Genomic DNA, 27,554 nt, shown 5'->3' on the forward strand with positions numbered 1-27,554 from the left:
TATGCGTGTGTGTGTATATGTGTGTGTGTGTGTGTGTGTGTGTGTGTGTGTGTGTGTGCGCGTGCGTGCATGTGTATGTGTGAGTGTGCGTGCATGTGTGAGTGGGAGGGGTATGACTTTATGTAACCCCATGCTCTGGTATATATAGGGGTGATAGGTGTTAAAGAAAAGCAGATATCCAGGTCGGCTCTCTTCTCCCATCAGCTTCTTCTCCTTTCCAGTTGTTAGAGATTGACCCTGCTCTGCTGAGGCCATGACGGGCATGCTATTGGGAGTGCTAGGAGCACTGCTCTGCTCCTCGGTCGTCACCGCGGAGGTCATGCCCCAAGGAGACTTCAATCTACCGGGGGTAAGAGAGAGAGAATGAAGAGATAAACAGATGGAAGGAGGATGGAGACATAGAGGAATCAGGGATCAAACAAAACCAGAGAAATCAGGGATGAAGGGATGAAAATAGAATAATGGTTCAAAACGATGGTTAAAGAGAAAAAAAAGAGACTGAAAGAGAAATTTGATAAATGAGAAAATAAAGTTAAAACAAGAAATTAAGAAGAAGGAGAGAAGGGTAATTTAGTGATGATGTTTTCAGATGGGCTACTAGGGAATGGGTGGATGGCAGTGCAACATTTAATTAGGAAATAATTCAGATGAGAGGCAAAAAAGGGTTAACAAAAGGTATGTGAAAATATTACTGGAACTTGAACTTAAACCTGGAGCCTAACCTTGAAAATATGGAGCTTAACATGACATAGTAGTAGTATGTAAGGAATGCATGTTAACATTTTGTTCATGGTTATAATGACATTCATTTTCATTATTCCTTTACAAGTATATGTTTTGGAGGTTTCATATTTACAAGGGGTTGTAGGTTTTGACAAATTATGTTTTATAATACAATATAATACATATCTGGAAACTTTTTAATTTTGATATGTATATCAATATTTACAAGCAATGCTGACCTAAATTATTTTACTTCTGATCACATGAACAGTGTTTATATCATGTGTGATTTACGAAGTATATATTGGATATGGTCTTTTGCTGATTACATCACATGTATTAATTAATTAATGTTGTTCTTACTCAGTTTGTCATGGTAACTGTAACATAGCAATTGTATCATAGCAATTGTATCTGCGTCTCATAGCCCAACAGAGACATGAATGTGGAGGTGAGGGTTCAAGGGTACTTTATTTGTCACATGCACAGAAATACAAAGTAAAACATGCAGTGAAATGAAATGGCACTTATCACTCAACACTGTGCCAGAGAAGAAAAGACAATAGTAACAATAAAAGACACAGGACATAAGGGACATAAAGTGCTGAACATAGAGTGCTGTGCAGTAACAACAGTATCCTGCACTAAATAAATAAACCAAATTCTAAAAAGGCAGTAGCCTAGTGCAAGTAACAAAAGGAACCAATTAAAAGAATCTAGAATAATTTGAGAAATAAAAAGGTGTGATGCGGTCCTTCTGCTTCTAATGGCTTGCGTTTAGCATGCGGACGGCCTGGGGGAAGAAACTTTTGAAGCCTTTCTGTTTTTGCCTGTGATGTGGTTCATGTACGCCCACAGGTGGCAGGAAAGTGGTATCTGATCGGCTTTGCCACTAACGCCCAGTGGTTCGTCAGCCACAGGAGTAACATGAAGATGGGCACTGCCATGCTGACACCAACTGGCGACGGAAACCTGGACATGGCGTACGCTAGCCTGAAGTGAGTGTGATCAGGAGAGACAAGACAGAAGACACTCTCAGAGAGATATGGGGTGAGGGGAGAGATGTTGATGTCTCATACTGTCGACTGTGTTTCTCTGTAGCCCTGACGGCTCCTGCTGGAGGATGAACCACCTGGCGCAGAAGACAGATCTTCCTGGGAAATTCATCTTCAAGAGCGAGCGTAAGTGTAGAGCACACATTCGAGCATGGACACACACACACACACACACACACAGAGACACAGACACACACACACACACACACAGAGACACACACACACACAGACACACACACACACAGACACACACACACACACACACACACACACAGACACAGACACACACACACACACACACACACAGACACACAGACACACACACACACAGACACACACACACACACAGACACAGACACACACACACACACGAACGCACCCACGCATGCACACATATAGAGTACATAGTGTTAGTGTAAGTGTTATATTGTAAATTCTCATCATATCTCTCTCATCTCTCCAGGCTGGAATAATGAGAACGATATGCGCGTGGTTGATGTTAAGTATGACGAGTACGCCCTTATCCACACCATCAAGACCAAAGGAGGGGTTTCAACTGTGCTCAATAAACTATATGGTAAGATCCTTTCCCCTCCTCCATCATATCGTCCCAGTGTAGGGGATAACTGTAGTGATAGAGCCTTCCTGAGAACTGAAGTGTGGTCGTCCTGGACCCAGGAATCCGTTGGATTTTCTTGGTCAACATACACTCACTGAACACTTTATTAGGAACACTATACTAATACTGGGTAGTGCCTCCCTTTGCTCTCAAAACAGCCTCAATTCTTCCATTCCAAAGATGTTGGAAAATGTTAGACTCATTCCTTCGAGATTCTGGTACAGGATGACATGATTGCAACATGCACATTTTTTATTATTATTTTGGAAATATTGATTTTTCAGGTGTACTTTCAAGCTGTAAATCTCCCTTTCTACCACCTCCCAAAGGATCAGATCCGGTGACTGGGAAGGACACTGAAGAACACTGAACTCATTGTCATGTTCATGATACCAGTTTGAGACGACTTTGCTTTGTGACATGGTGCATTATCATGCTGGAAGTAGCATTCAGCATAGTGGCATTCAAGCAATGATTAATTGGTAATAACGTTACCCGTTACCCGTGATTGGTAATAATAACGTTAACACCCAAAGTGTGCCAAGAAAACATTCCCCACACCATTAGACCACCTCCACCATATTGAACTGTAGACAGGTATACAGGTGTTCCTAATAAAGTGTTCGGTGAGTGTATATGGTGCTTTGAGGTGTGTGTTGTATCATTGTGACCTTCATAACCTGGGTCTTCTAATAAGTTTACAGTGGCAGAAATAGACTGAATAACATTAACACAGTAACGATGGCACCATCCCCACACTTTATTCTTTGATCTCTTCCTCCCTTTGAACGTTAATTGTATTGTCAGCCATGAACGCATTGCATATTCTTATGGACTTGTCTGTGTTGTGTCCACAGGCCGTGGAACAGACCTGACCAACGGTGTGCTGGAGAAGTTTAAGCAGTTCTCCATAGACACAGGGATTCTGCCTGACAACATTGCTGTCCTCCCTAAGAATGGTATACCCATCTGTTTATTTTTTCTTGACTTTTTTTTCCTGAAGAGCATCAATCGTGAATACAGCATTTATAAAAAAGTAAAAAGGTACATATATCCTCTATAGAAAAGACTTTTGATAAATGCTAATACTAAACACCAAAACAGCATACAAAGACTAAAAGAACTAAAATGGCACGACCATAAATAGACATAAATAAAATTAAAACAACCAAACAAAACCAAAAAAACATCAGTCAGGTAATCTATAACCGTGTCAGTAATGGATACTAATAGAGTACAGTATAACACCCACACCACAACCAGCACAATATTGCTACCCCCTCTAAACCGTAGGAGCTACTTCAGTCCGTGGGAATCAGTGGGCAATGTATCCTCTGAATGAATATAATAGGAAGAAAGGACCCCATCATTTCTCTCATTTATTGGAGGAACCACTTTTCTAACTTAAGGAAATGAAGGATGTCTTTTATCCAGTGGGTATGCGAGGATGTACCCGTCTGTTTCTGTGGCGCATGTTTGAGTTGGACAGTATCTCTTGATAAGACTTAAGGGCTCTGCACACAGCGTGCGATTTCTGTTGCGCGTCAACGTTCCATTTTGAAGTTTGAATGGAAGTCTATGAGAACATCGCATCGCAATGCACACGGCCCCGCACGGCGAAAATTCGATTCCATTCATAACAATGGAAATTATGGAACGTTGACGCGCAACAGAAATCGCACGCTGTGTGCAGAGCCCTTTATGGTGTGTTCGTTGGAGGTCTCATATGAACCCTTTCCTCTACTCCAGATGAGTGCCCCGCTGCTTAATTGCAGCTCTGGTCTTCCACCTCCAAACCAACGCTCTCCTGATCCTTCATGGCTTTGCAACGTGATGGACAGGCCCCATGACACCTGTGGCAACCAGACACCACCTTTAACTGCAGCGACCCCATCAGCCGACACCTCCATCTGCAGCGACATTACTTTAACCCTGTGTTGTCAACAAGATTAGCTAGCTAGGCAATCTTCTACCCTCTGCGTGTTTCCCTTCCCTGATTTGTTGCAATAAAACCCTGCGTGGTGCTTTCAGTTGGTCAGTCATTCCACACTTCAGCTGACTCCAGTATGAGCAGAGTTAAAACACCTTTGGTCCTAACCTAGCTCCACAGAAGGCCTGAATAAATGAGATGCCATGTGAACCCAACATTCTAAAATATAAATGTTCCCTCACGTTCACCACCTCCCCCACTATGTCTACGATGGGTAACAGTTCAATAGTGATCAGTTGAGCTACTTGACATTACCCCATTACATCCGAGACAATGAATAAAGAGACACACATGCAGGTAAAATACTTTGCTTTTATTATCGTTTTCTTCTCCTTTTTAACAAATACGTCAAGTACATCCATTACAACACAGTTCAGTTTTCTCCTTTTCTTTGTCAAGTGTTTACATCTACACACTTTTTACAGATTTGTGTACAAAACAATAATTTACGTCCCATAGAATTCTAGTTACACTGAACTATACAACAAATTTCAAAATGATAATGAAATAAATATAAAAACAGAACTGATCACAGGGGGGGGAACTGTCAGAGCCAGAGTACAATTCACACCACCAATCCATGTTATTTCTTGCATCTCTACAATACCTTCCTCTTTCCACTGGCATAAGTTGATCTGTGTGAGTACAGGAGAGTTCAGTATTCTCTGTTCATGAGCCATAATGTCAGTGGTACCAGATATACCCTCTACTTCGTGCATCCTCTCTCTGAAGGCCTGGTGCTGCACACTACCATAGACATCCTCGCTCTGAAGGCCTGGTGCTGCACACTACCATAGTCCTCACTCTGAAGGCCTGGTGCTGCACACTACCATAGACATCCTCACTCTGAAGGCCTGGTGCTGCACACTACCATAGACATCGATCTGGTGTCTGATGATACAGGTTTATGAGGAGTACCATGACACAGGGGGGCGGGGTCAGAGCACCAGGAAGCACAATAGATACATTGCTATAGTGTCCAAACTGACATATCCCTCTTAACACATAAACAGGCACTCAAACACATTCAACAACACGCACACATACTCTCAGTCTCTGCGTTAAAAAAAAACGTAATGACGATTCACAAGCTCATTACTGCATTCATAATCCTCAAGAATAAATTGGCAAGTGCTATTAAAAATTGAATTCATGATCTTCAAACTCTCTCGCTCAGTGGGTCATGACCATGATCATTTTTCATTTTTTCAGCATGTACATTACAAACATTTTTGTAAATCACATTTTCGTCTTTGTTGTACGACCAAAACAAAAGAAAGGGTAGGACTAAAGGATCGAAAGAATTTCATAACAACTGATTGTTGGCTGTGAAGTAACAAAGAAATGATGTACTACTATCTACAAATACTTGAGACTCTTTGCACATTCTGCCATGCACACTGACACCAGCAGGGGAACATGCAGATAAAGTGCAAAGTCTGTACAGGGTGTCATCACCTGACTCCATAGGCCTTTACGTATGTATAGAAAAAGAAAAATGTCTGTTGCAAAATTAAAAAGGTGGAAAAGAACAGAATCGGCTCCCTGTTACTGCTACAAACACACACACGCATCTCTCTATTCTCTCTCTCTCTCTCTCTCTCATACATGTTATGTGACCAGTCTCCATATATGAGGTTGCAGTGATTATGGTGTGATCGTGGCTGCCTTAGTGTGGTTGTTGTGGTGGTGGTGGTGGTGGTGGTGGTATGAGGTTTGGCCCCAGTCAGGGTCACTCTGCCTCCACCAAGTCCTTGTGGTGGCGTACAATATGCTGGTTCTTCTCTGAAGGCCGGCGGAAGCCCTTCGAGCAGATCTCACAGCGGTGTGGATAGTCTTTCGTGTGGATGGAGATCACGTGCCGCTTGAATCCCGAGGCGTCCCCAGTGCTATAGTCACAGTACTGACACTGGTACACCCGCCTCTCTCTGGGCCCTCCTCCTCCTCCTCCTCCTCCTCCTCCCCCTCCTCCTCCTCCTCCTCCTCCTCCTCCTCCTCCTCCTCCTCCTCCCTTGGCTATGGCCAAAGTAGGCGAGGCCTTCTTTTCCACCGGGTCAGGGGTGGGCACCCCTACAGTCCGACCGACCTCACTCTTTTCAGGAGAGTTGGCCTGCTGTTGCTCCTTGGTGTGGACAGACAAGATATGGCGACTGAGCACAAAAGGATCCCCGTTCTTGAAGTCGCAGTGCCGGCATTGGTGCAGTTTCTTGGCGCGGTGGGACGCCGAGTGCTTCTTCAGTTCCGACGGCCGGTGAAAGCCTTTGCCACAGACGGCACATTTGTGCGGGTAGTCCTTGGTGTGTACCGAGATGATGTGGCGTTTCAGGTCGCTGGAGTTGGAGCTCTTGTGGTCACAGTGGGCACAATGGTGGGTCTTGATCTCCTCGTGCGTCGTCGCGTGCTGCAGCAACTCCTCCTCATCCGCGAACGTCTGGAAGCAGCGCTCGCACTTGTAGGGCATCTCTTTGCTGTGCTTGGTCTTCACGTGCGTCTTCAGGTTGGAGGAATCGGCCGACTTGTAGTCGCAGTAGAGGCAGGAGTAAGGCTTCTCTCCTGTGTGCGTGCGCATGTGTTTCTTCAGCTCAGAGGGGTGCCGGAAGCCCTTACCACACTCCACGCAGATGTGAGGAAAGCTCTTACTGTGGACGGCCAGCAGGTGGCGATTGAGCAGACCTTGTTCGGCCGTCTCATAGTCGCAGAATTTGCACTTGTGCATCTTGTTGGCTTGGGGAGACACGGGGGGGTTCTTGGGCTCGCGGTGGTGGTGCTGCAGTCGATGGGAGAACAGCGCAGCCTGCTGGTGGAACTCTTTCCCGCACATCTCGCATTCGAACGGGGCCTTGTTGCTCAGCGTGTGCACCTCCATGTGGTTATGAAAGCTGGCCTTCTTGTTGGTGGTGAAGTCACAGTCGGTGCACTGGTACTTCTTCCTGGTCAGGACCTCTTGGTGGTGGTTTTTGGTGTGGCGCTTCAGGAAGCCTCGCGACTTGAACTTTTTCCCACAGAGCATACAGGGGTACACTGTCAGAGGTTGACCATATGGCCCAATAATGATGGCTAGAACAGGAAACAGAAAGAGGGAGAAAGCCCAAAATGAGGAAATAGACCAAATCAAAACACAACAAAAAATAATAATACAGGATTTGTAATTCTGCAATAAAAATACATGTGAAGACTTGTGTGCTGGATAAATTTGACCATTTTCCAAAACCAGTTCTGTGCTATTGAACAATTCTGTACCTGTCTGGACCTGCCGAGGTTCAGCCCTTCTCTTGTTCTTGTTCCGCTGCCTGTTGATCTTGTCGACTCCGTCGGATTCGTCGATGTGCAGCAGAGCGCTGGCTGCGCCGTTCCTATTCTCACAACTCTCACTGTCTTCAGCACCTGTGAGTGACATGACATTCACACCGTCTTAGACCCTCATCACCACGGCAGAGCAGCATGGCACTCTCCACCATGTCAATATCGTCATATCATCAAGTATAGGTATATCAATAATAAACAACCATTCGGGGCTGAAAACAATCGATTTTGTAAAAAAAAAAAAAAAAAAAAAAAAGAAGGTATTTCTATTTAGACCCAAAGTCAAAATTATGTTAGTGTGTGGTAGGGTTAGGGTGTGTGGTAGTACTGACCATATGCAGCCGCCCAGGCCACAGGCATGAAGTCCTTGCTGAGAGCAGTGCTGTCATACGACCGCTCGTGACTCACTGGCTCCTCCCCCCCGACCACCACCTCCATGTAAACCTCATCAGATATCTTTGATGTAGCTGCAGAGACACACAGCACAGGTTACAGCACAACATTGGAACAATGCACGTACACACACACAAGCATGTGCCCGCCAATACACACAAAGATGATAGACAGAACAATGTAGCTTCATTCCCGCCTAAACTAAGTATACTTGCTTTTCCTTACATTGAGTGCAGAAAAAAATAAAACAAGGGGTCAAGTGCCTTTGTGTTTTAACTACTTACCATGGTCCCCTTGAGTGTGGTGTGAATCCCCTACTGACATGTAGACCATCTTCTCTCTGAGGGCCCGGCCATTGGAGTCCGTCAGTGCGACACCCTCGTTGTCACCGTCACTGATGTCCACCGTCTCTCCTACAAAGACGACCACACTGAGTTGATGCTAAATGGACTGACCTTTTCATAGCGCCTTATTCCAAAGCGCTTTACAATGGCCTCTCATTCACCCATTCACACACGCATTCACACACCAATGGCGGCAAGGTACCATGCAAGGCGCCGGCCCGCTCATTGGGAGCGATTAGGGGTTCAGTGTCTGGCCCAAGGACACCTCGACATATGGCCAGCCGGGGGTTCGAACCGCCGATCTGCCGACCTTGCGATCATTAGACGGCTCTACCTCCTGCGCCACAGCCGCCCCTACTGATGCTACTATCAGTCACCAACAAACGGTCAAAGAATGGGCTGCCAACTGAATTTCTAAGTACAGGCTTTCTTCTTTATACGGTATTCATTCAAAAGGACCATAAGGTCATCACTACCTAATTGGCCCAACTCAATACAAGTCAGAATAGTCAATAAATATACCTTTCTCACGCTTTCTCTCTCAGAACAAAGATAACAATGTATAAAGCATTATCAAAATGTGAAGATATACAAACGCTTTCTCGTTACTGATCGTTTACAGTGGCAGAATCGTTCCGGAAGGGTCTAGTTGGAACTTTGCTCTCACCCATGTCATCCTCCCCCGAGTCGGCCTTGAAGATGTACACCTTGATCACCTCCTGCCCATCCTCGTCCTTCTCCACCTCCTGGTCCTCCGCACCCCCGTCCACAGTCACCTCCGTCCCGTCGTCTGACACCATCTTACCCGCCTCATCCACTGGAGGAAGATAGGGAGAGAGAGACAGAAAGAAACAGAGAGAGTGGGTTACTACTAATCATCACAAGTCTGTCTGCGATTTTCGAGGTGATTTCAGTAACATGAGGAGAGTTCTATACAAGAGTGCGGAAGAGCCAGGGGAGCGAGGAGTGAGGAGGCGGAGAGAGTGGCAGCTGGTACTCACAGGATATCATCAGATAGTCTCCGCAGGCGTCTGTGTCCTCCTCCTCCTGCTCTGGGTCCAGTCCATCCTGAGCAGGCCCATCTGCCTCGAGCACATCCTCAGGGATGTCCCCCATGGCAACGCCTTCCTCATCCCCCTCCAGTGACATCACACAGGTCTCCACGGCAACCTCCTCTTCATCATCCTCCTCCTCCTCCTCCTCCTCATCGCAGTGCACATACTCCGAAACCACGTCCTCAACAGCATCCTGGATCACCAGTTCTTCTGGAGCGAATCTGTGCACCGCCATCCTCTCCCCTTCCACCCCTGACACCAGCACTGTCTCCTGCAGCTCTACCACAAACTCCTCCCCTCCAGAACCCCCCTCATCTGGGACACAACAGGAAGTGAAGGATTTACTATGGAAACCCCTGCTGCTGGCATTCATTAATACATTTAACACAAATCTAACGTACAAAAATTTAAAAATAGAAATAATATGTTTGTATCTCCCTGCATAGATAAAATACAACATACTAGTACAACAGAACACAGAACACACACACAAAGTGTAAATTACCTGATCCGTGTAATATGATTTTAGGCTCTTGAGAACGCAGTGCAACCCTTGTCTCGTCCTCATCCATTTTCCTTACACTGCATTTGTCACTGCAAAGCTAGAGACATAATTGACCAGTTAAATCACAGACTAATAATGGCCTACCCGAAATGTGAACCATAGCCTCTGTTAAAATCATTCGATTCGCCCCATGGGTTTTGGGGCATAAACCTGGCTATTCACATTCAATCTTTTTCTTTCATTTCTCTTTAAATGCAATCAGGTTGTGGTCGTCGCAAAATTGCAAGAGCCCCAATTATTAAACAAACAAAAAAATGTTTTATTTACCAATCAATCAACTGTTTGGAATGTGGTACTTCCTGCACTCCCCCGAAACAACATACATGCACTGTACACACCCCAGGGAGAACAGAGCTCTGGGCACAGGGTGAGCAATAATCAGCACCCAGGAGCAGTTAAGTGCCTTGCTCAAAGGCACCATGTCAGTGGTAGGAACCTTAGATATGAAGCCACCAACCCTCCAGTTACCAGCTCACATCTAGCTCCCTCCTGGGGTGGGGATCCAACCAGCAGCCTGCCAATTAGCCTACTGGCCAGCCTCTAATTATAGAATCATAGAATACAAAACAGGAGGACGTCCAGTAATTAATGTAACAATGTTAATATGATCATGGGGTTCTGTGAAATGGTCCTAAAACTGTATTCTTATTTGAGGGCAATTTAGACAAGCCTATTATCACCTATATTGATTGGCCATCATTGCACAAAGAGGATGGGTAGTTGTTTAACTAAAATGGATAGATCATCATAGGTATACACGAATCACAAAACAATATTTTGATGTAGCAACGGAACTGACGAGAGCCGACTTCGACTATGCAAATGTGATCGTGGACAGTAGACAGTCCTGCAGTCCTGCTGAGACAACGAGCGGTTATCCATCGAATTACAGCGCAACGTAAACAAAGGTACAGGCGTCGGTGGGGCGATGCAGCCAAGACTGCATTTCATTTCATTGCATTTGTACATGCTATCCCCCCACCCCCCATGGTCAGCTCTGACAGCAGCGGTGGCGCACAGCGGTGAGGGAGTGGACGTCGCATCGTTTGGTGCATGATGCTTTACTGAGGAGGGGACAGACTCACATGCAAATTCATGTCATGGGACATAGGCTACTAAAACTGAGATACATTTTTTTTTTTTTTAAACGGCTCAGCACAGAAAGACAACAGACACAAATCAAAGGTCGGTAAATAAGAACATTTACCAAATTATGAGGCGACCTTGATTTTGTGCAATTGTTGCAAAACTCGAAAGCATTGCAATATTATAGCAAGAGTCTGATATTCTAAATGTGGCAAAATACGGCCATCGCTGTCTGTCACAACAAAGGTGTGAAACAAACCGCGCGCACACACATGCGTAACATTGTAACAGCTGATCATCCCACCCACACACACACACACCCGTGATACATTGTAAACATCGCAGACAGTAACATTTCCCTCGCAGGCCCCCCCTGAACCCTGAAACGCGCTAGAGGCACCTCAGATCAATGGCCTATGGCCGCTCGGACCAGAGCCCCTTCCTTGCTAAACGCTTTATTCCACTTCCATACGTGCGCCATTTTGAGATGCAGGGACGAACATTTTCGGCTACGTTAGGGTCCATTGTCTACTAGGTCTTGATCAAATGCAACACTGTGATTAGAATCTCAATGCATATATTTTTTTTGCATACGGCGATCATTTTACTAAAATTATTTTGTTAGTCCCTTCAAATGTGTCTGTCTGGGCGGCCTATAATATAATGGGGCCTTCCTTGAGGCCCGGGCCTAAACATACGCAAGGCCCAACCCTGATTAGCCTCTCGTATCTCTACGCTATTCAGATAGAAACCCCGACTAATTCAACATGCATCTCTCCACATACCATGCAATTTCTAAGTCTGCATAAAAAATAAGGTGCATCTCGCAAAATAACCTTGCTTACCAGAGTTTGGTTGGGTTGCACGGAGTGGCCTTAAATCCCCTACTCTCGATTTGTTCAGGCCGTCAGGTTTCCCCAGTCTCGGGCAGGATTCGGTCGGGAGTATTGTAGTGGCTGGGCGGGCCGCCTCGCGCAGGGAGGGGAGGGGCCGAGCGTCTCTCGGAGCTCCACAGCCCCCAGCTCCTCCAGCGCCGAGGCCGCCGTCAGCACGACACGTCACAGCCCGAGAGTCCTAGGAAAATGCGGAACAAGTCTGGTAGTCACAGGCAGGCCCATGATCTAGACTAGAGAGTTCATTCAAACAGCAACCTGTGACAGAGTCTCATTATGGAGACGACTCTGTCGCTGCGACTACTAGTTAGTTTGCATGCCCATTATAATACTGTGTGTTCTGTTCGTTTGCTTCATTTCCCTCATATACAGTATGTTAGGCTATTTACCAAACCCTTAGTATTTTCAGCGACATTTGCAGCAGGCTTTAGTCAAAATCTCATAGGCCTAAAAAAGTATATTCTTGCCTGGCGATCATTTTATGGCTTGATGATCTTCGCAGAAGATGAAGGCATCTATTTGGATCCAGTTGCCCTTACCTTACTCTAATGTAGCCTACCATATAAATGAATTTGATTTGATGGGCTATCATTGATGTGAATTGGGGGACAATAGAATTTGATGAAGGTCTTATTGTGCATGTCTACTCTATTATCATGGTGAGCTTCAGTGTACCATTCTGGGGTGCACTTCAGTTCATATTTAGGTGTTTGAGTGGATAATGTATGGATAATGTATAGCCAGAGGTGCTTTAATGATACTGCATTAAGGCTTACCATAAATGTTTATTTCTATCAAACACAATCCACTTTTCACTCATTTGCCTTATGTCTCCCCAGCAATAAACGACAGTCTACAATTTAATCATTCTGTGTCATTTTATCTATTATCTTCTTAGAATGACGAACACCCATATTTGTGTGAAAATGCAATAATAACAATAGTCGTCGTTGTTAGCAGTGTCTTTTGTGTCTTTCTCAAGCTAATGTTCTAGTTATGTTTCTGCGGTGGGCCCAGTGTCGATGACATCCAAAGCAAGTTGCTTTGACCACAAGCAAAGTTCCTCTGCTTCCTCCTCCCACTCAGAATCATCAGAGAGGGAATATTCTCTCAAGTCTTCCTCCTCCTGCACCAATGGTACAACTATCGTTGCTGTTTTAGGTTTTGTGAATCCTCTCGCTTTGTTATTCTCCTGCATTCTCCTGTTTTCCACTGGATCCTGTCTTCCTTGGTTGCTGTTTTCCTCTGTAACCTCATTATCCTCATCCTGTTGAAATAAGTAGAGAGGACTGGATCAGGTCAGGGTGTACCTTACTTGCAAGTGGTGTCCTTCTCCATGTTATGAAAACATGTTTGGAATAAGTAAACCATTATGTGTGTGCAGTGCCAGTGTACACCAAAGGTGTGGTGTAGTTGCAGCCCTAGTGCTTTCTCATCCAGTCCCTTTAGGTTAAACAGTAAGCCAGGAAAAACGTTTGTAAATAACAAAACAAAATTTAAAAAGGTTACTCAACCAGGGGGGTATTCCATCAACGTCACTAAAGGACATTCCAGGCTTATTTTGATAAATTGCGCAAGATATATTTTAAAATACAGCATTCTTTTGATAAATCTCGTGAGACTTATGAAAATAAGCCTGGATTTTCCTTTAGTGACGTTGATGGAATACCCCTCAGGTCCATATCCCAATCACCTAACTATCAATACAGTTGTTATTAAGTCATTACTTCTCCTAATTCTGAGTATTATCCATGACTTAAAATCATACATTGGGATTGGATGAGGACTCACCCCAAGTTTATCCTTAGCTTGGATGTACAGTTGTCTCATGCGGGCAGCAGTGCTGCGTGCACGGGCTGAGCGCCGACTTGAAGAAGGGGGCGTAGCAGGAGACCTGCAATCAAGTAGAGAGACAGATAAACCTAAAAAACATCAATCTGTCATAGGTAATAAACCCATAGTTACTCTCATAATGCTACTTTCTTTACATACAGGCCAGTCATAGACTAATGTAGATCTAAAAACACTAAAGCTAATAGAGCCAGGGGCTTTAAAAAGAGGACCTCCAGCTTGTCTTTGGGCCTACCTGGGCATCCGAGTTATCCCTCCTCCTACTAGAGTGCGAGGCCCCTGAAGCACTGACAGCAGCAGCTCTTGCCTAAGTCTATCGGCCATAGTGCCCTTCCCATCTGTATTCAAGCTATCCCAGCGAAGGACGTCCCGTGACAGTCCCTGAAGAGAGAGGGACCTCCAGCTGTTCTCTCGCCCTCCTAGATAGGCAGGCAGCTCATCAAGATGACTGGAGTACTATGGAAGCAATGGTGGGAAGAAAAAGCAATGTCTAATGAATTTTCCATGTAAAAATGGTCATTGGTCAAAAATATTTTGGCTGCATAATTGTCCACACCATGTTTCCCTCACCTGCATATAGTCCCTCATACAGGTGATATCGGATGTGTCTGCAACCACCCTGCCTTGCCTCTGGATCTCGTCAGCAATAATATGATTGAAGAATGTCCTTTTCCCCATCATTCTGCAGGTGTCTGTTGTGGCCTGCAGGGAAGCCCAAATTGGTCAGTGATACTATGAGACATTGGGCCAGATAGGGATAGATTTTGAGGAGAGTCCAAATAATTTTGTGGAGAGTCCAAATGCTGTTAACGCTTATAGACTGTGGAACAAGAGTAATAACATAGTAACACTGAGTCATATTTTAGGGTTAACTTATAGGTTTACCTCATTAGACGGTCGGAACACTTTCCTTCCAGAGATATACTGTCCTCTTCTCCCAAGTTGGAAGATCTTGAAGACTATCAATGGGGGGAACTGAGAACCTGTAAACCTGTCAGTCAAAGTAATGACCAATGACTAGTCAGTCAGGTGCCATTTAGGAATAAAATGCTCCATCGACTGTTGCTGTCAAAACTGGTAGAGGCCATACAGCACAAAATAAAATAAATTGTAAATGTACACCATGTACAATTTATTATATTTTGTGCTGTATGGCCTCTACAAGCTTATGTGTGGCTTTTATTTTGGCACTCAGCAATTTTATTTTGGCACTATTATTATTGGTTGTGTTTCCAATGAGCATGGGCTTATGGGTAGAAGGGGATTCTTCCAGGCAAGACCTAGCACGTTGAGGTGTCTTCAATTCCCTCTACTGTCTTTTATTCATTTGACCCCTTTCTAAAGTTTGGTGGTATTAAACCATACCTTGGGACCTTTTGGATAACCCACAGTATTACACTTACCTAAATCTGACACTGCAGTGCATGCTTGGATCTCCAACCAGATCAACTTCTCTGGGGCTGAGTTGGCGGAGAATAGCAGTCGCACGGCAGTGCTCCTATAATATAGCATCACAAAAGGAGACAGATGACCACATCACTTTTGAACTTCATAACCCACAATGAAACCTATAGTGCATCCAAGAAGTGAATCAGTTAACATTTTTGATAAGCAAAGCAAAGTTGCAGAACAGTAGGCTATCTAAAAAGCACAGTAGGCTATCTAATAAATATGTTTTAATATGAAAATGAGATGAAAATAGATGCTAAATCTGAATTAATCTGATCTGAATCTAAATCATTTACAGATCTCCAGAATGTCTTCACATTAAGTCAGGTCTATAGCTATGAAATAACCCAATGACCCCTGTCTGAAACATGTTTGGGCATGGTGATGGTGTGAGTGTGACGGGTGGTGTTGTTGAACGCTGCCCAGCACAGACAGGCAGACAGACAGACAGACAGACAGGCAGACAGACAGACACTCACAGCAGCACGGACAGACAGACAGACAGACAGACAGGCAGGCAGGCAGGCAGACAGACAGACACTCACAGCAGCACGGACGGTCTGCAACATCAGTTGAAAGAGTCGTCGGTCGTTGTATGACCGCCAACACGCTTGGATCTTTCTCGCGGCAGTGGCACGTACATGCTGCTTTTGATCGAAGCTGTTTGATGTAAAGAAATTCCAGTATAAAATAACAGAAATTCGAGTAAAAAAAAAAAAGGCATGTGTATCAAAAACATATAAAAAATAATAATATATATTTTAACATAACATAACATATTTTAACATGTGTATCAAAAACATATATTTTTAAAAAACACATTTTTTGCAAAGGCAGTCGCAGTTAATCAATGATTTACTCTTTCGAGACCACCCTACCCATATTCCATAGCAACTTTGTAGCTGACAGTGGCACAGACTTCCTCCTGTGACCTGGTTACCTGCCGATCAGTAAAATACCCTAAATATTAACCCTTATTATCCCTAAAATACCCTAAATATTAACCTGGATCTGGTATCTGTGTTGTTGGGGAGAGTTGCTAAGGTTACTGGGACTACACGTGTGCCAAAGTCAATGTTCAATGCAGCCGAACATTGACTTTATTTTATTATTAATATATTTTATTTATATTTTATTATTTTTATTGAACATTCGATGACCTAATCTCAAATATATTTTGAGAAGTGAATTGTTTTTTGTATACAATACTGTGTATTATTCCTCAGAGATCGCATAGTAGGGCATATTGAAGGAAGCGATTTTGTCGGATTGGAATACGTCCTTCTTTGCGGCTTGAAAAACGTGTCTGTCCCATCTCGGACACCGTAAGGCATTTGAGATTGGCTGTATTCTATTAATAAGATAATGTACAAGGTGAGCATTTAAACTTGAGTTTCTATCTACTGCTGCGTTAAGTTAAGGCCTTCGTTAATTTAATCGTATTCAGGGCAATTCGGATTTGTTGTCGTATTTCTTTCATGTACTATTTGAATGCACTATGTCATGTACTATTTGAATGCAATTGCACTAAACTTGGGTCCGTCTACCGGTGACGCAAGGCGAGGGCTTCTAAGGACAGTCACTTACCTGTCAAGGACATTGAAAGAAGTTACCATGTGAAGCGAAATCTATAAACAATTGTATAGCCAGTAGTGCATACCATTGTTTATTGATGTACAAGAAATAACGGATTATCTTGTTTGTGGCATTATGTAGCGGTTAAGCAATTGGACACGTTTGGTTTGTCACATGCCCTTTTTATAATATGATTAACCGTTACTGTTTCTTGACGCTAGATGGAGCCATCGATCCTTTGTATGTCTTGAGAGACACTATTTCAACTCATTTAGGTAGAAGCAAATTCCTAAGTCATAATCACACTCACTCTTCTTCACCCACTCTGCCCTTTGCAGGTCCTGTGTCACATTATATTGGTTACGTATATGCTCTAGATTGAAACACATAAAAGGTATAACACACAGCTCACAGCTTCTGATCTTTCGTCTCTCTTTGTGACTGTGAGTGCTGATTGTGAACACCCACCCCCCCCCAGGTAAGAGCAGTGAATGCTGTGCCCGGAGCTCTTGGCCTGATGTCAGGGATTGTATTTGCTGCTGCCGAGGACAAGCCGACGGTCAATCTAAGCACAGATGAGGTACTGCATTATGCACAGCATCTGTAACAATCCTGAAGAACTATATGAACCTACATGAAATAACTGACCCATGTCAAATGGTGTGTGTTACAGCTCTCTCTATACACTACACCCCAGCAGAAGTTTCGGTATGTGGAGCCGGAGATAGGGCATTTGGAAGAAGGCCTTACCACTCTTGGGAACATGGTTGAGCCCTATGCCACCTGGTGTCAGGTACTTTGATAACACTACTCATTTGTGACTACTTACATCAGGAGTAGTCTCCGCACTCAGATGTTTGGTGTTAATTTCAATACTTTAGGGAGACTTACCGTCAATCTGATTACTGATCATCACAATGTCCAATATTGACACTATCCTCACTGCATGGTTATAATAGAGCTTCATAAAGGCCTCGATTATGTGAGATGCATGCTCTGCTCTTTGCTCTGCTTCATCATCACAGCTGCTTCATCATATTTAGAATTATCCCCATTTCTGTCATCTGCAAAGACTGACTGTGATTCGTTGTGGCTAGTAAATATTTGGTGTGTCGATGTGTCACTGCATTTCTCTGTGATCAGTTGGTTGGTTTCCCTTTGACCAGTTGATACAGGTTTTTAGTGGAACTTGTAGAATCTTTATTGCGTTTCACTTTGGCACCACTAGAACTTCACTGTGGTTCCAATGCTGTAATCAATAATCATTCCACATGTCTCCTTTGATGTCTCTGTTATGATTGTGCTGCTCTGCATCTGCCTCTGTCATCACATCCTCTGCTCCCCTTTCAGCAAACACGCCATAGTGCAGTGGAAAAGGTTCAGGTACTCACACATAAACACACACACACGCACGCACACACACACACACACACACACACACACACACACACACACACACACACACACACACACACACACACTTGTGTATTAGCCTGCCTTACAGAGGGACATTCAGATCCAGCCTAATAGACTGGCAATTTTCAAAACCCACTCAGCCATTGTAATTCTGCCAGTCTCTGTTCTTGTTTCTGTTCTCCGTCAAACGCTTCTGTGTTTGTTCCTGTCATCATTGCTACTTAGTCATATGAGCTCAAACCTCTTCCCCATTGGCTCTACTACCCTTTATGTGAAAAAAATAAGCAGCGCATGTGTTTTTCACTACAGTTCCACAATGGTGAAAACTTTATTGGTAGTTAGTACAGCATACAGTAGCATATCTGACAGTCGGTCAGAGGTACGTACGTACACAATGTACCAACTTTTGATGTCCAGTAAATGGATGACAGAATGACCTGTGCTTTAAGTACTAAAGACCCATTTGGAAATAGGGATTGTATAAGCAGTAAAATGAACCTTTGTACTGTGGTAATTATGACTCTATTGCAGGTCAAATAAAGTTAAATTAAAGTGTACAAAGCTACATAACTGGGTGTGATTGCTAAGGAGATGACATGTCATACTACCAGTCACACACAGTCAAAACAGTACCAAGCACTGACGAAAACGAAACAACACTAGCACGCAATTAGTCTGGTCAACTTTAATGGAAGAATACTCAGTATTGCACTATCAACTATTTTCATTCAATACACATACGTAAATCCTGAAACGTAAATAACATGTTCAATTGATTGATTTGATATTTCCTACTAGAATCCCATATGGGCTAAGAAAAATTCAGCTTACAGTGTGTGAGCATAATTGTACAATATGGCAGTAGCAAAAATGTATATAATAGAGAAAAAATAACAATGTTATATAATATATTCTTAAACATTCAATGAGGTCACAAGTTACATTAAGTTCCCAATACTTGTAGTACTCTAGCAACTCTGACAACGTCATACATTATTAATTGCTTTGTAATGTCTTAGTAATTGAGTTTATCAGTTGGTGTTATCACACCATTTCACTTCCACTTTCAAGTTCATATCATGAAATTTACCTTTGTAATAAAATGTTAATGTTCAAGGGACTTGTAGTGTGTAATATGAGATGATGTACTTTAAGTATACAAAGTGCAATGCGGTTGACTCACTGACTGCCAAAGAATTCCAGAACGCTCGTGACCATTTGGGCGACTTTATTCATCCTGGGCAGTAAATGAGTTAAAGGTGTAACTGTGTCCTGTACTGTCCTCTCCTGTGGAATGCAGGGCGCCTACGGAACAGTGAAGCCAAAGGTTGATAGTGTCATCCAATTTGGAAATGGTAAGAGACCACAAAGCTGATGATAGTTCAATAAATACACATACACTGTAATGTTGCACACACATCCATATCATATCAAATCATACAAACGCATATCGACATTGCACTGCAAGTCCTGGTAATACCCACATTTCCTGTTGTTTCAGACAGCTACACATACCTTAAAAACCCTCCTGCTGACTTCTACCCCCAGGCTGGGGTCATCGGCTTTGCTGGTATCCTGGGACTCTTTCTTGCCAGAGGTAAATTGGGGAACAAGAAACAATGCAGAGCAGCATACTGCTCTCTTTCTGTCCAAATGTCTTCCTCTGTAATCACATATGTAAAGCTTCCTGGGGTAAGAAGGTGAATGTCTCTGAATCAGATCTCACAGAATCTCTCTGTATCATGAGTCTCTCCTATGTATATATATTTATTTATTTTTACTTTGTTTATTGGATTTTTTCGAGAGCATACAATTGTGAACATAGCATTTATAAAAAATAAAAAGGTACATATACTCTCAATAGAAAAGACAAGAAAAAAAGACGAATGACATAATACTAAACACCAAAACAACTTACAAAGAGTGACAAAAATAAAAGAACACAACCATAAACAGACATTAAAAAAAAAACTTCAGTCAGGTAATCTATAATAACCGTGTCAGTAATGGACAATAATAGTCAGTATAGTAGCCTATCACCCACACCCACAACAAGCACACTATTGCTACCCCTCCAATTCACAAGAGTTACCTCAATCCGGAACGAGTGGGAAATATATCCTCTGAATCCCTGTCCTCTATCTGTGGCTGTGCTTTACCCTAGGCTCCAGAGTTAAAAAGCTGATCTACCCGACCGGGCTCATAGCTGTTGGTGCCTCCATGTACTATCCCCAGCAGGCTGCAGGCATGGCCAAGGTGAGTGACCGTGACTCCCAGTGTTGTGATATTGACAGTGTGTGTGGAAGTGGCATGAAATGATAATCTGATATGAGCTCCTAATGTGTCTGTATTCTGTTTGGGTTAAACATGCTTTTCCCCATTGCTCCCTTCCCCCCCTCCCTGAACAGAAAACAGGAGACTCAGTGTACGATTGGGCACTACAGGGCTATGTTGCCATAGAGAATGCGTTGAAGAAGCCCGCCAGCAAACCAGTGGTGGAGAAGGTGAGCTCTTCCTGACCTGATCACATAAGAGGATGAGATTCTTACTGATTGACAGTTGTGTGCTGATCAGCACAACCTGGATGAAGGTTGTCTATGTGTGGTGTCTATGTGCAGTGTCCAGTTTGGAATGTCACATCCTGTCATGGTTCCTCCCACAGTCAGTGATCAAAGAGAACGCAGAGGAGAACAGCGCTACTGCAGAAGCCCAACCCTGATCACAGCAGGTACAACCTTCATGTTCAGCTTAACATTAATGCACAATACCAGAACTCAACACAATATTTGGTTCAATACACATATACTGTATAGACCTATAGATGTATTTAACACCACAAAACCTGGTCCTAAAACACAATCTTATTGATTATAAATCATTTATACATTTACCAATTCAAATTCATTTTAAAACAAAGGTGGAAAAAAAACGAATTTCAGCAATGTCTCAGCAGAAAAACGTTGTACTATGGTAGTATTGCACCTGTTACAGAAAATATGATTACTTACTAAATATAAATCAAATTAATCTAAAATATTAAAATTCAAGAAGGTAGTTACAACAGCAAAACTTGACAACAAAATAATTTACAGTGATCTATGATCTCCTGTCACATGACATTACTGATTCATTTGTGATTAGACTGGTTGTTACTTGAACTGTTGAGCGATGAGAGTTATAATGTATGGAGTAGAGAGATTCACTATACTGGGAGGAATATCTATATGCTGTAAGGAAATAATTCAGTTTTGTTTGTCAACACTTATTCAATAGGTGTTTGTGTCTTATGCAGAGTGAACTTTTTGGCAAAAAGATGGTTAAGATTTGCATTTTGTGTGAAAGCAATGAGATATGATTAACTGTTTTGCTGAAAATTGTACTATTGTGCTCATAGTATGTTATTGCTCTGAACTTCAGTTTCATACACATGGTGTAAGTAAACTGTCTGGGAAAAAAAAGTAAGGAGATGAAATCTGATTTTTTGGCGCAGCAAGGAACAAATCTGACAGAACAGTTGTAAAACATGTGCATGTTGGGCAGTTTTTAACAAAACATTGGCAGAAAAAAAATTCTCACACGTTTTTACATGTTTGCAGGTACGGTACCAGGGTCATCTTAACAAGGATTACAGTATTCACAGTCTTCCCAGGTATTGCAGGTGTATACTACCGTATGTCATGGACATGGACTCACTCTCATTTGCAACATCCTCGTGACCTGCTTTTGCACTAGCTCTGTCCCCCTCTCAGAAGAGGGCAGGGCCTGGTTTTAAACTTGATTGTGGTTCAGCTTTGTGATTTTGAATGTATTTATCTAGACCGTAATAAAATCTATATTGTATAAAGTTTCAAAGCATGGTTTCTAATAATAATGCCATAGGACACTAAATAACAAAGTATAGTATTGCACAAGCAGGGCTAGGCATATCTCAGGTCAAAGCTATTTCACAAGAAACTCACAAGCTCTGACCTCCCCTCCTCTAAAAAAACAAGGAGACATGTCTATATCTTATATAGACTTTGTGAGAACTAACTAACTTTACAGTTTTTGAATTCCGCTTGAAGTTTATGAGGGTTATGGCCAGCTCATGTGATTGGCTGGTGTCAGTAGAGTTCATTCTTCTTAAGAGTTGAACTGTGAACACTTGACTTGTCTTTTATTCATTGACATATAATTTAAAAAGAACATTGACAATGACGTCAAACTGTCGCACCTCAGGGTTAGATTCAGCTCGTGACTGTCTGGTGTCAGCAGAGTTCATTCTTCTTCTTTCCTTTTCCCCTTCATCTCTCTACATCTCTCTCTCTGTAGTGTGGTCAACAGTAATCATCAGACACAAGTGGGTGAAACTCACTGACTTGCAAGCAGCAGATTTTAAAGAAGCAATGTGTTTAGAGTTTCACATCCCCTACAACGAGTTTGGCGTTTCACTTCCCATACAAACATCATTAGCTTAAGGTTAACGGCTAACGGTAGGAATAAAAACTGTGAACACTTGTCTACTACAGTACTTTATTCATTGAAATATAACAAAAAGAACATTGACAATGGCATCAAACAGGGGGGATTTGTCACATATCAGTAGTCGTCTGCCTCATTCAGCTCTATTTGGCAGAAATATTCAGCAGGTCCTGTTTTTCAATGGCAAAGAGACGCCAGCCCTCCTCTTGGGAGAGATCCGAGGCTCCGCGCCGCTTGTAGAACTCAATGGACGGCTTGTTCCACTCTGCTACGATGAAGTGCATGCTGCTGCAGCGGGTCTTCACTGCCGTCTGACGAGAAGCCAGATAAGACCAGGTCATCATTTAAGGCATTGCAGTAGAATAGACTTAGAGTGGTAGAATTAGACTGTAAGTGAACGGATTGGAAGAAATCTAAACTATATCAACTTACCTCACTCAGCAACTTCAGGATATCAGACCCGATGCCAAAACCTGAAAAAAAGGGCCAAAGATTACAGACAAGTCACAGAAACATGGACAATAATGTAGAAGCAACATTAAAGTTGAAGTTTAATTTTCCATTAAACTAATAAAGCAATGTGATAAAATGCTGCCTAAGTTTATTTATATTTTAATATAGCATTTTACATGATGAAAAGATAGGTGTTCCTCTGTTCAACTAGCCACTCCTTCAATGCAAATACCCTTACCCGACACAAAGGCAAGCATGTGACCTTGTCACAGCAGGATGTCATATGGCACTCAGGAGTAGTTTGTGTATGGCTGAGCTAGCATATATGACCATAAATATGAACTTTTAGGTCTTGCTTTAGAACTAAAGTAATGTGATTGACTTTCCTCACAACACATCCAAGATACTTTATGTTGACCCCAAAGAGGAGATTCATCGCACCACCAAACATTACACATGTGACCTGCCAATCTTACCCCTGAACTCCTTCATGACGTAGAAGTCTTCAAGGTAGAGCAGCTTCCCAATCCAGGGGTCGTAGGTGAAGTAGTACATGGCAAACCCAATCACAGTGTATCCTAAAAGGTAAACATGGTCCAAACATGATTTTAGAATGATTGCAAAGACAGTTAGTATGGTCCATTGAAGAAATACAATGCATGTATCATTGTTTTCAATCCACATAAAAAAAAAGAGTGCAAGGATTATATTGAAACTACACCCCTACAACACCCTGCTTATAACTGTGTCTGGACTTGTGTTATGATGCCGCACATTGAGAGAATTAGAGGCGGTTTCAAAACTAGTTAGTATGGTAAAGTTCGACTCGTTTGGTTGTTACATTGTATTTTTTCATTTGGTCCGGTTCCTTTCACATTGCTAAATTGCAAGCGCACCACAGCACAGTTCTATCAAATAATGTCCTGATGCAGGATCGTTCGCTCATTGGCCAGAAATGTACCGGGGGTTCAATAAACAAATCGTACACTATGAAATCCCACACTTCGTGACGTTAGAATTATAAGGTTCTATCTCCATTTTTGTCAAACTTGAGTTTTTTACATAATCTGATCCATTAGGTGTTTATTAATGCCTGTGTGGTGTTATTTTTTTAAAATGTTTACATTTTTGAGTTAGTAATTCATAAAATACAAAGGTTCCATCTCACAAAACATAATGGAATGTAAACACTTTGACGCTCAATATCTCTGAACTGCCCTAAACGGAGATAGAACCTTATCATTCTAAGATCACGACTTGCCAACAAGAAACAATGGAGCAACTTTGTTTAACATGTTTTTAACTTTAATCCACAAATTGTTTATGGAAGGGGACCTAGATCACCCTTTATGGTGGTTAGGATTGTTTGTTGCGCTCCCAAGTTCAGGTGGAGTATTCAAACCTGTCCGGACTGAGCAAAAGGTTCGCCAAGTGCGTACCATACGAGGGAAGGATGACACTAAAAGGTATGTCTCCATGAGTTGAAATGATAGTTTGCTTTACTACACTTGTGACTCTGAATAGTACAAATAATTCACAACATGTACCATCTACGCTCTGCTGATCCTTGGGGACTTCCGCAATGACGCAGTGGTAGAATGGATGATCTCCAAAGCCGTCCTCAAGTAGCTCTGAAAGAACATTGTTGGGAGAATTGTAAGACTTTAATAAGACTAATAAATACAACTTTTCACATTCAAGGTTTCTCATTCTCCATGAAAATAAACATTTAACATGGTGGCAATAATAATGACAAGTTATGATTGAATTAAGTCATTTAAAGTACAATTCAATTACCTTTCTCGGTCAATATAACCTGTTCTTCCATTTCTTCAAATTTAGCAAGTTCCTGTGAACATGAAAAAAAGATAAATTAATGATGAGGATGTAGACATCACATATAACATGTCATGTAACCTATGAAAATGTGCGTTATATGCCTAAATGGACTTTGAAAGCGTCCGGTATGAGGACATGGGCCTGGGCGTTTTTACCTTTATGAGTCGCAATATGTCTGACACGTCCTTGGGTCCGGCTTTCCGTAATATGAAATTGGCCATTTTCTTCTTTTACTCTTTTTCCCTTTTCTAACCAGTCCTCTGAATGTAAAAAGAAGCAAAATCTGTTTCTTCATCCGCTTCTCAGGAGATTACCCCCCGCTGTAAATTAGGATCCCACAAGCGGAATTACATTCGCAGCAGTCGCTTGTAGCGCAGTAACGTCCCGGAGCGCTTCAGCCTCTTTATAAGCGCTCAGGCTGTGTTCGAAATGGCATACTAGCATACTGCATACTAGCATACTCAATTAGTATATACTGCATACTACCTACTACATTCATAATAAGTATGCCAATACCAGCCGACCGAAAATCTAGTATACATTTCTTGCATACTCAAATTTCACATTACTCTACAGTGTGAACGCACTGCATACTCAAAATCTACGTCATATCTAGTATGAGTAGTATGCTAGTATGCCATTCCGAACACAGCCTCAAACGATGTCGCAATCATGTCCGGTAAGACCAACGGAAACATTAGGGCCAACAAATAACTTCTTACGTCATCAGGTCTCTCTTTCCCATTACTCATGTTATGCCGGACGTCGCCACTCTTGTCGACAGCAGATTATTGTAGAAACTAAAACTTTAAACAAAGATTTTAGATCTGATGAAACGTTGTTTTACATTAGTGTGTCTGATGGGACTGATATAACTCATTATACTGCTAGGTTTATGGTAACTGTGTTTATGGAACATTTTGGTCATCAGACTGATTAGTAGCCTAATTTAACATTATTATGTGGACTTGTTTAAGCAAGTCCAACTATTGTTCTTCAACATACTTATTAGGTGGGCTTTTAAGCAAGACCAACTATTGTTTTTCGACTGGCTTATTACTAATAATATTAACTCTTATTATATAATAATAATAATAATAATCGCTTGCTTAAGGAAGTCCAACTATTGTTCTTCAACATACTCTATACTTTTGATATAGCTGTGACTTTGGTTACTGTCAATATACATTTTACACTACAACAATTTGTGTTGACTGAAAATTCAGTTCTCCTAAGCTTGTGCACAGTGCAATTATACTGATCTGACTGAGAAGTCATAGAGCAGCCAGTAGCCCAAGGCAGAGGTTTGGTCCAGGCCGGAACTCAGAATGCAAACATGCCCTTATTTGTTGTAGCTATGAAAGAGCCAAGAAACAGACACTTGAGTAATTTCACACTGTTTGCATGATCTTCAAAGGACAGGAGACACTTGATATTTCAGTGCTCTTGATGGCTCTTCATCTCCTTTTCATTTCATTTAAATGAAATTGGTCTGGCATACATAGATAAGATACACATACACCCTACCATGCATGACTGTACATTATACAATCATGCCCATTATATAGCCATCTTAACATCTTTGTGATTGGTAAATTTCACTCTAATCTTAATCCATTGGCTCTTGGCAGCAGTAGGGTTAGGCAACTGCTGGGCACTGTTTGGGTAACTTTGGTTACTGCATATCTTAGAGTTTATTGAAAATGTCAGGGAGTTACACTTTACCCTAGATAAGGAGGGGAGGTATGCAGCTCCTGACTGTAATGACCAAGATTCACTACCCAAACTTCAGCGACATTTTCCAGTTTAGCAGAAACAAACACCTGTGACCTTGAACGACCACTTTCCCTTGTAAATTACAAATTCCTGAAGTGAGTGTTACTTTAGGGTTCACCATGAAGCTAGTCTACAGTAAACATGTTGTCCCCCCACAGCCAATCAGTGTCATTTCTGAATTTCTGTTGTTTACTATAGCACTATAGCATCTCCATGGAAAGACGCATCATTCTTTCGTCAAAATTGCACAAACACCTCCCTCTAGTGTCTCTTTGTTGTCATGGGCCTATTATTAATGTTTCCTGTCTGAATGTGTCATAATAAACAAATGAATCACTGTAGGGTCCACTTTAACAATTGACCAAAATGTAATGATAGTGTCAATCAATCTGAACTGTAGCTTTTGCTTTCCACTAGCAGCATTGGTTACTGCAGATGGAGACATAATCATTTTAAGAAAATACATACTCTGTGTAAGACACTAATATTGGAAGAACAGCTGTCCTTTTAAGCATTATTTTCCATTTAGTTGTCAGTTGTGTAGTTTATTGCCTGTTGTTGATTTCTTTGTTGATTGTGGCATCATACAAGATGCCCTGTGGTCAAAAAAGTCTAAAAATTGACTTGGAAATCACTGGAACATGGGATGTGATTATATTAAATTGTAGCAAACATGCCGTTACATTCCTAAAATAATGAGACAAAAAG

General features: G+C 42.3%; 5 protein-coding genes across 7 annotated transcripts; 2 read left to right on the forward strand and 3 right to left on the reverse strand.

The window, feature by feature from the left end:
- Positions 1 to 253: 253 nt before the first annotated feature.
- LOC308174929 (lipocalin) lies at positions 254 to 5,184 on the forward strand (the record flags this gene model as incomplete). The annotated part of the gene is made up of 6 exons (XM_080550040.1): positions 254 to 349; positions 1,582 to 1,721; positions 1,825 to 1,904; positions 2,242 to 2,355; positions 3,255 to 3,356; positions 5,120 to 5,184. 6 exons carry the CDS (start codon positions 254 to 256, stop codon positions 5,182 to 5,184), a joined length of 597 nt encoding a protein of 198 aa, XP_080406166.1.
- On the reverse strand, positions 4,766 to 12,140 carry LOC308174599 (zinc finger X-chromosomal protein). Of its 2 annotated transcripts, XR_013937925.1 has the most exons (9): positions 11,979 to 12,140; positions 9,988 to 10,084; positions 9,429 to 9,797; positions 9,095 to 9,244; positions 8,368 to 8,496; positions 8,023 to 8,157; positions 7,628 to 7,771; positions 5,266 to 7,444; positions 4,766 to 5,148 (listed from the first exon to the last, which is right to left on the reverse strand). XR_013937925.1 is itself a non-coding variant. In XM_080549699.1 (8 exons), the coding sequence occupies exons 2-8, from the start codon at positions 10,052 to 10,054 to the stop codon at positions 6,120 to 6,122; spliced, it is 2,319 nt and encodes a 772-aa protein (XP_080405825.1). In that variant the 5' UTR covers positions 10,055 to 10,084; positions 11,979 to 12,140; the 3' UTR covers positions 4,766 to 6,119. The 2 variants fall into 2 exon arrangements, 1 of the variants encoding a protein (XP_080405825.1); XM_080549699.1 differs by having other exon boundaries at positions 4,766 to 7,444.
- cUnhxorf58 (chromosome Un CXorf58 homolog) lies at positions 11,929 to 16,215 on the reverse strand (the record flags this gene model as incomplete). Its single annotated transcript, XM_080550041.1, has 9 exons — positions 11,929 to 11,934; positions 12,022 to 12,207; positions 13,818 to 13,920; positions 14,113 to 14,333; positions 14,448 to 14,579; positions 14,763 to 14,868; positions 15,281 to 15,375; positions 15,872 to 15,986; positions 16,205 to 16,215. The coding sequence occupies 9 exons, from the start codon at positions 16,213 to 16,215 to the stop codon at positions 11,929 to 11,931; spliced, it is 975 nt and encodes a 324-aa protein (XP_080406167.1).
- Positions 16,216 to 16,638: 423 nt separating this feature from the next.
- On the forward strand, positions 16,639 to 22,152 carry apooa (apolipoprotein O, a). 2 transcript variants are annotated; one of them, XM_080549816.1, is made up of 10 exons: positions 16,639 to 16,700; positions 17,380 to 17,481; positions 17,575 to 17,694; positions 18,252 to 18,284; positions 19,618 to 19,672; positions 19,819 to 19,914; positions 20,482 to 20,573; positions 20,726 to 20,821; positions 20,980 to 21,045; positions 21,914 to 22,152. In XM_080549816.1, exons 1-9 carry the CDS (start codon positions 16,692 to 16,694, stop codon positions 21,034 to 21,036), a joined length of 660 nt encoding a protein of 219 aa, XP_080405942.1. In that variant the 5' UTR covers positions 16,639 to 16,691; the 3' UTR covers positions 21,037 to 21,045; positions 21,914 to 22,152. The 2 variants fall into 2 exon arrangements, with proteins under 2 accessions (XP_080405942.1, XP_080405943.1); XM_080549817.1 differs by lacking the exon at positions 18,252 to 18,284.
- Positions 22,153 to 22,819: 667 nt separating this feature from the next.
- On the reverse strand, positions 22,820 to 25,451 carry LOC308174571 (diamine acetyltransferase 1-like). The gene is made up of 6 exons (XM_080549667.1): positions 25,226 to 25,451; positions 25,029 to 25,080; positions 24,779 to 24,862; positions 23,708 to 23,809; positions 23,211 to 23,251; positions 22,820 to 23,089 (listed from the first exon to the last, which is right to left on the reverse strand). The coding sequence occupies exons 1-6, from the start codon at positions 25,289 to 25,291 to the stop codon at positions 22,922 to 22,924; spliced, it is 513 nt and encodes a 170-aa protein (XP_080405793.1). The 5' UTR covers positions 25,292 to 25,451; the 3' UTR covers positions 22,820 to 22,921.
- Positions 25,452 to 27,554: the final 2,103 nt, after the last annotated feature.

The sequence above is a fragment of the Nansenia antarctica genome (genome assembly GCF_963989245.1).
Source record: "Nansenia antarctica genome assembly, chromosome: 20".
In the NCBI taxonomy this organism is placed as follows: domain Eukaryota; kingdom Metazoa; phylum Chordata; class Actinopteri; order Argentiniformes; family Microstomatidae; genus Nansenia; species Nansenia antarctica.

What these genes read in the sequence shown, in the direction of transcription:
- LOC308174599 (XM_080549699.1), bottom strand. Translation starts at nt 10,054, where the DNA reads ATGGATGAGGACGAGACAAGGGTTGCACTGCGTTCTCAAGAGCCTAAA. An exon ending in AATCATATTACACGGATCAG is followed by an intron (nt 9,798 to 9,987) that starts GTAATTTACACT and finishes GTTGTGTCCCAG; the next exon opens with ATGAGGGGGGTTCTGGAGGG. An exon ending in AGACTATCTGATGATATCCT is followed by an intron (nt 9,245 to 9,428) that starts GTGAGTACCAGC and finishes ATCTTCCTCCAG; the next exon opens with TGGATGAGGCGGGTAAGATG.
- apooa (XM_080549816.1), top strand. An exon ending in CCTATGCCACCTGGTGTCAG is followed by an intron (nt 17,695 to 18,251) that starts GTACTTTGATAA and finishes CTCCCCTTTCAG; the next exon opens with CAAACACGCCATAGTGCAGT. An exon ending in TGTCATCCAATTTGGAAATG is followed by an intron (nt 19,673 to 19,818) that starts GTAAGAGACCAC and finishes CTGTTGTTTCAG; the next exon opens with ACAGCTACACATACCTTAAA.
- LOC308174571 (XM_080549667.1), bottom strand. Translation starts at nt 25,291, where the DNA reads ATGGCCAATTTCATATTACGGAAAGCCGGACCCAAGGACGTGTCAGAC. An exon ending in GGTTATATTGACCGAGAAAG is followed by an intron (nt 24,863 to 25,028) that starts GTAATTGAATTG and finishes ATGTTCTTTCAG; the next exon opens with AGCTACTTGAGGACGGCTTT. An exon ending in GGATCAGCAGAGCGTAGATG is followed by an intron (nt 23,810 to 24,778) that starts GTACATGTTGTG and finishes TTTACCTTTTAG; the next exon opens with GATACACTGTGATTGGGTTT.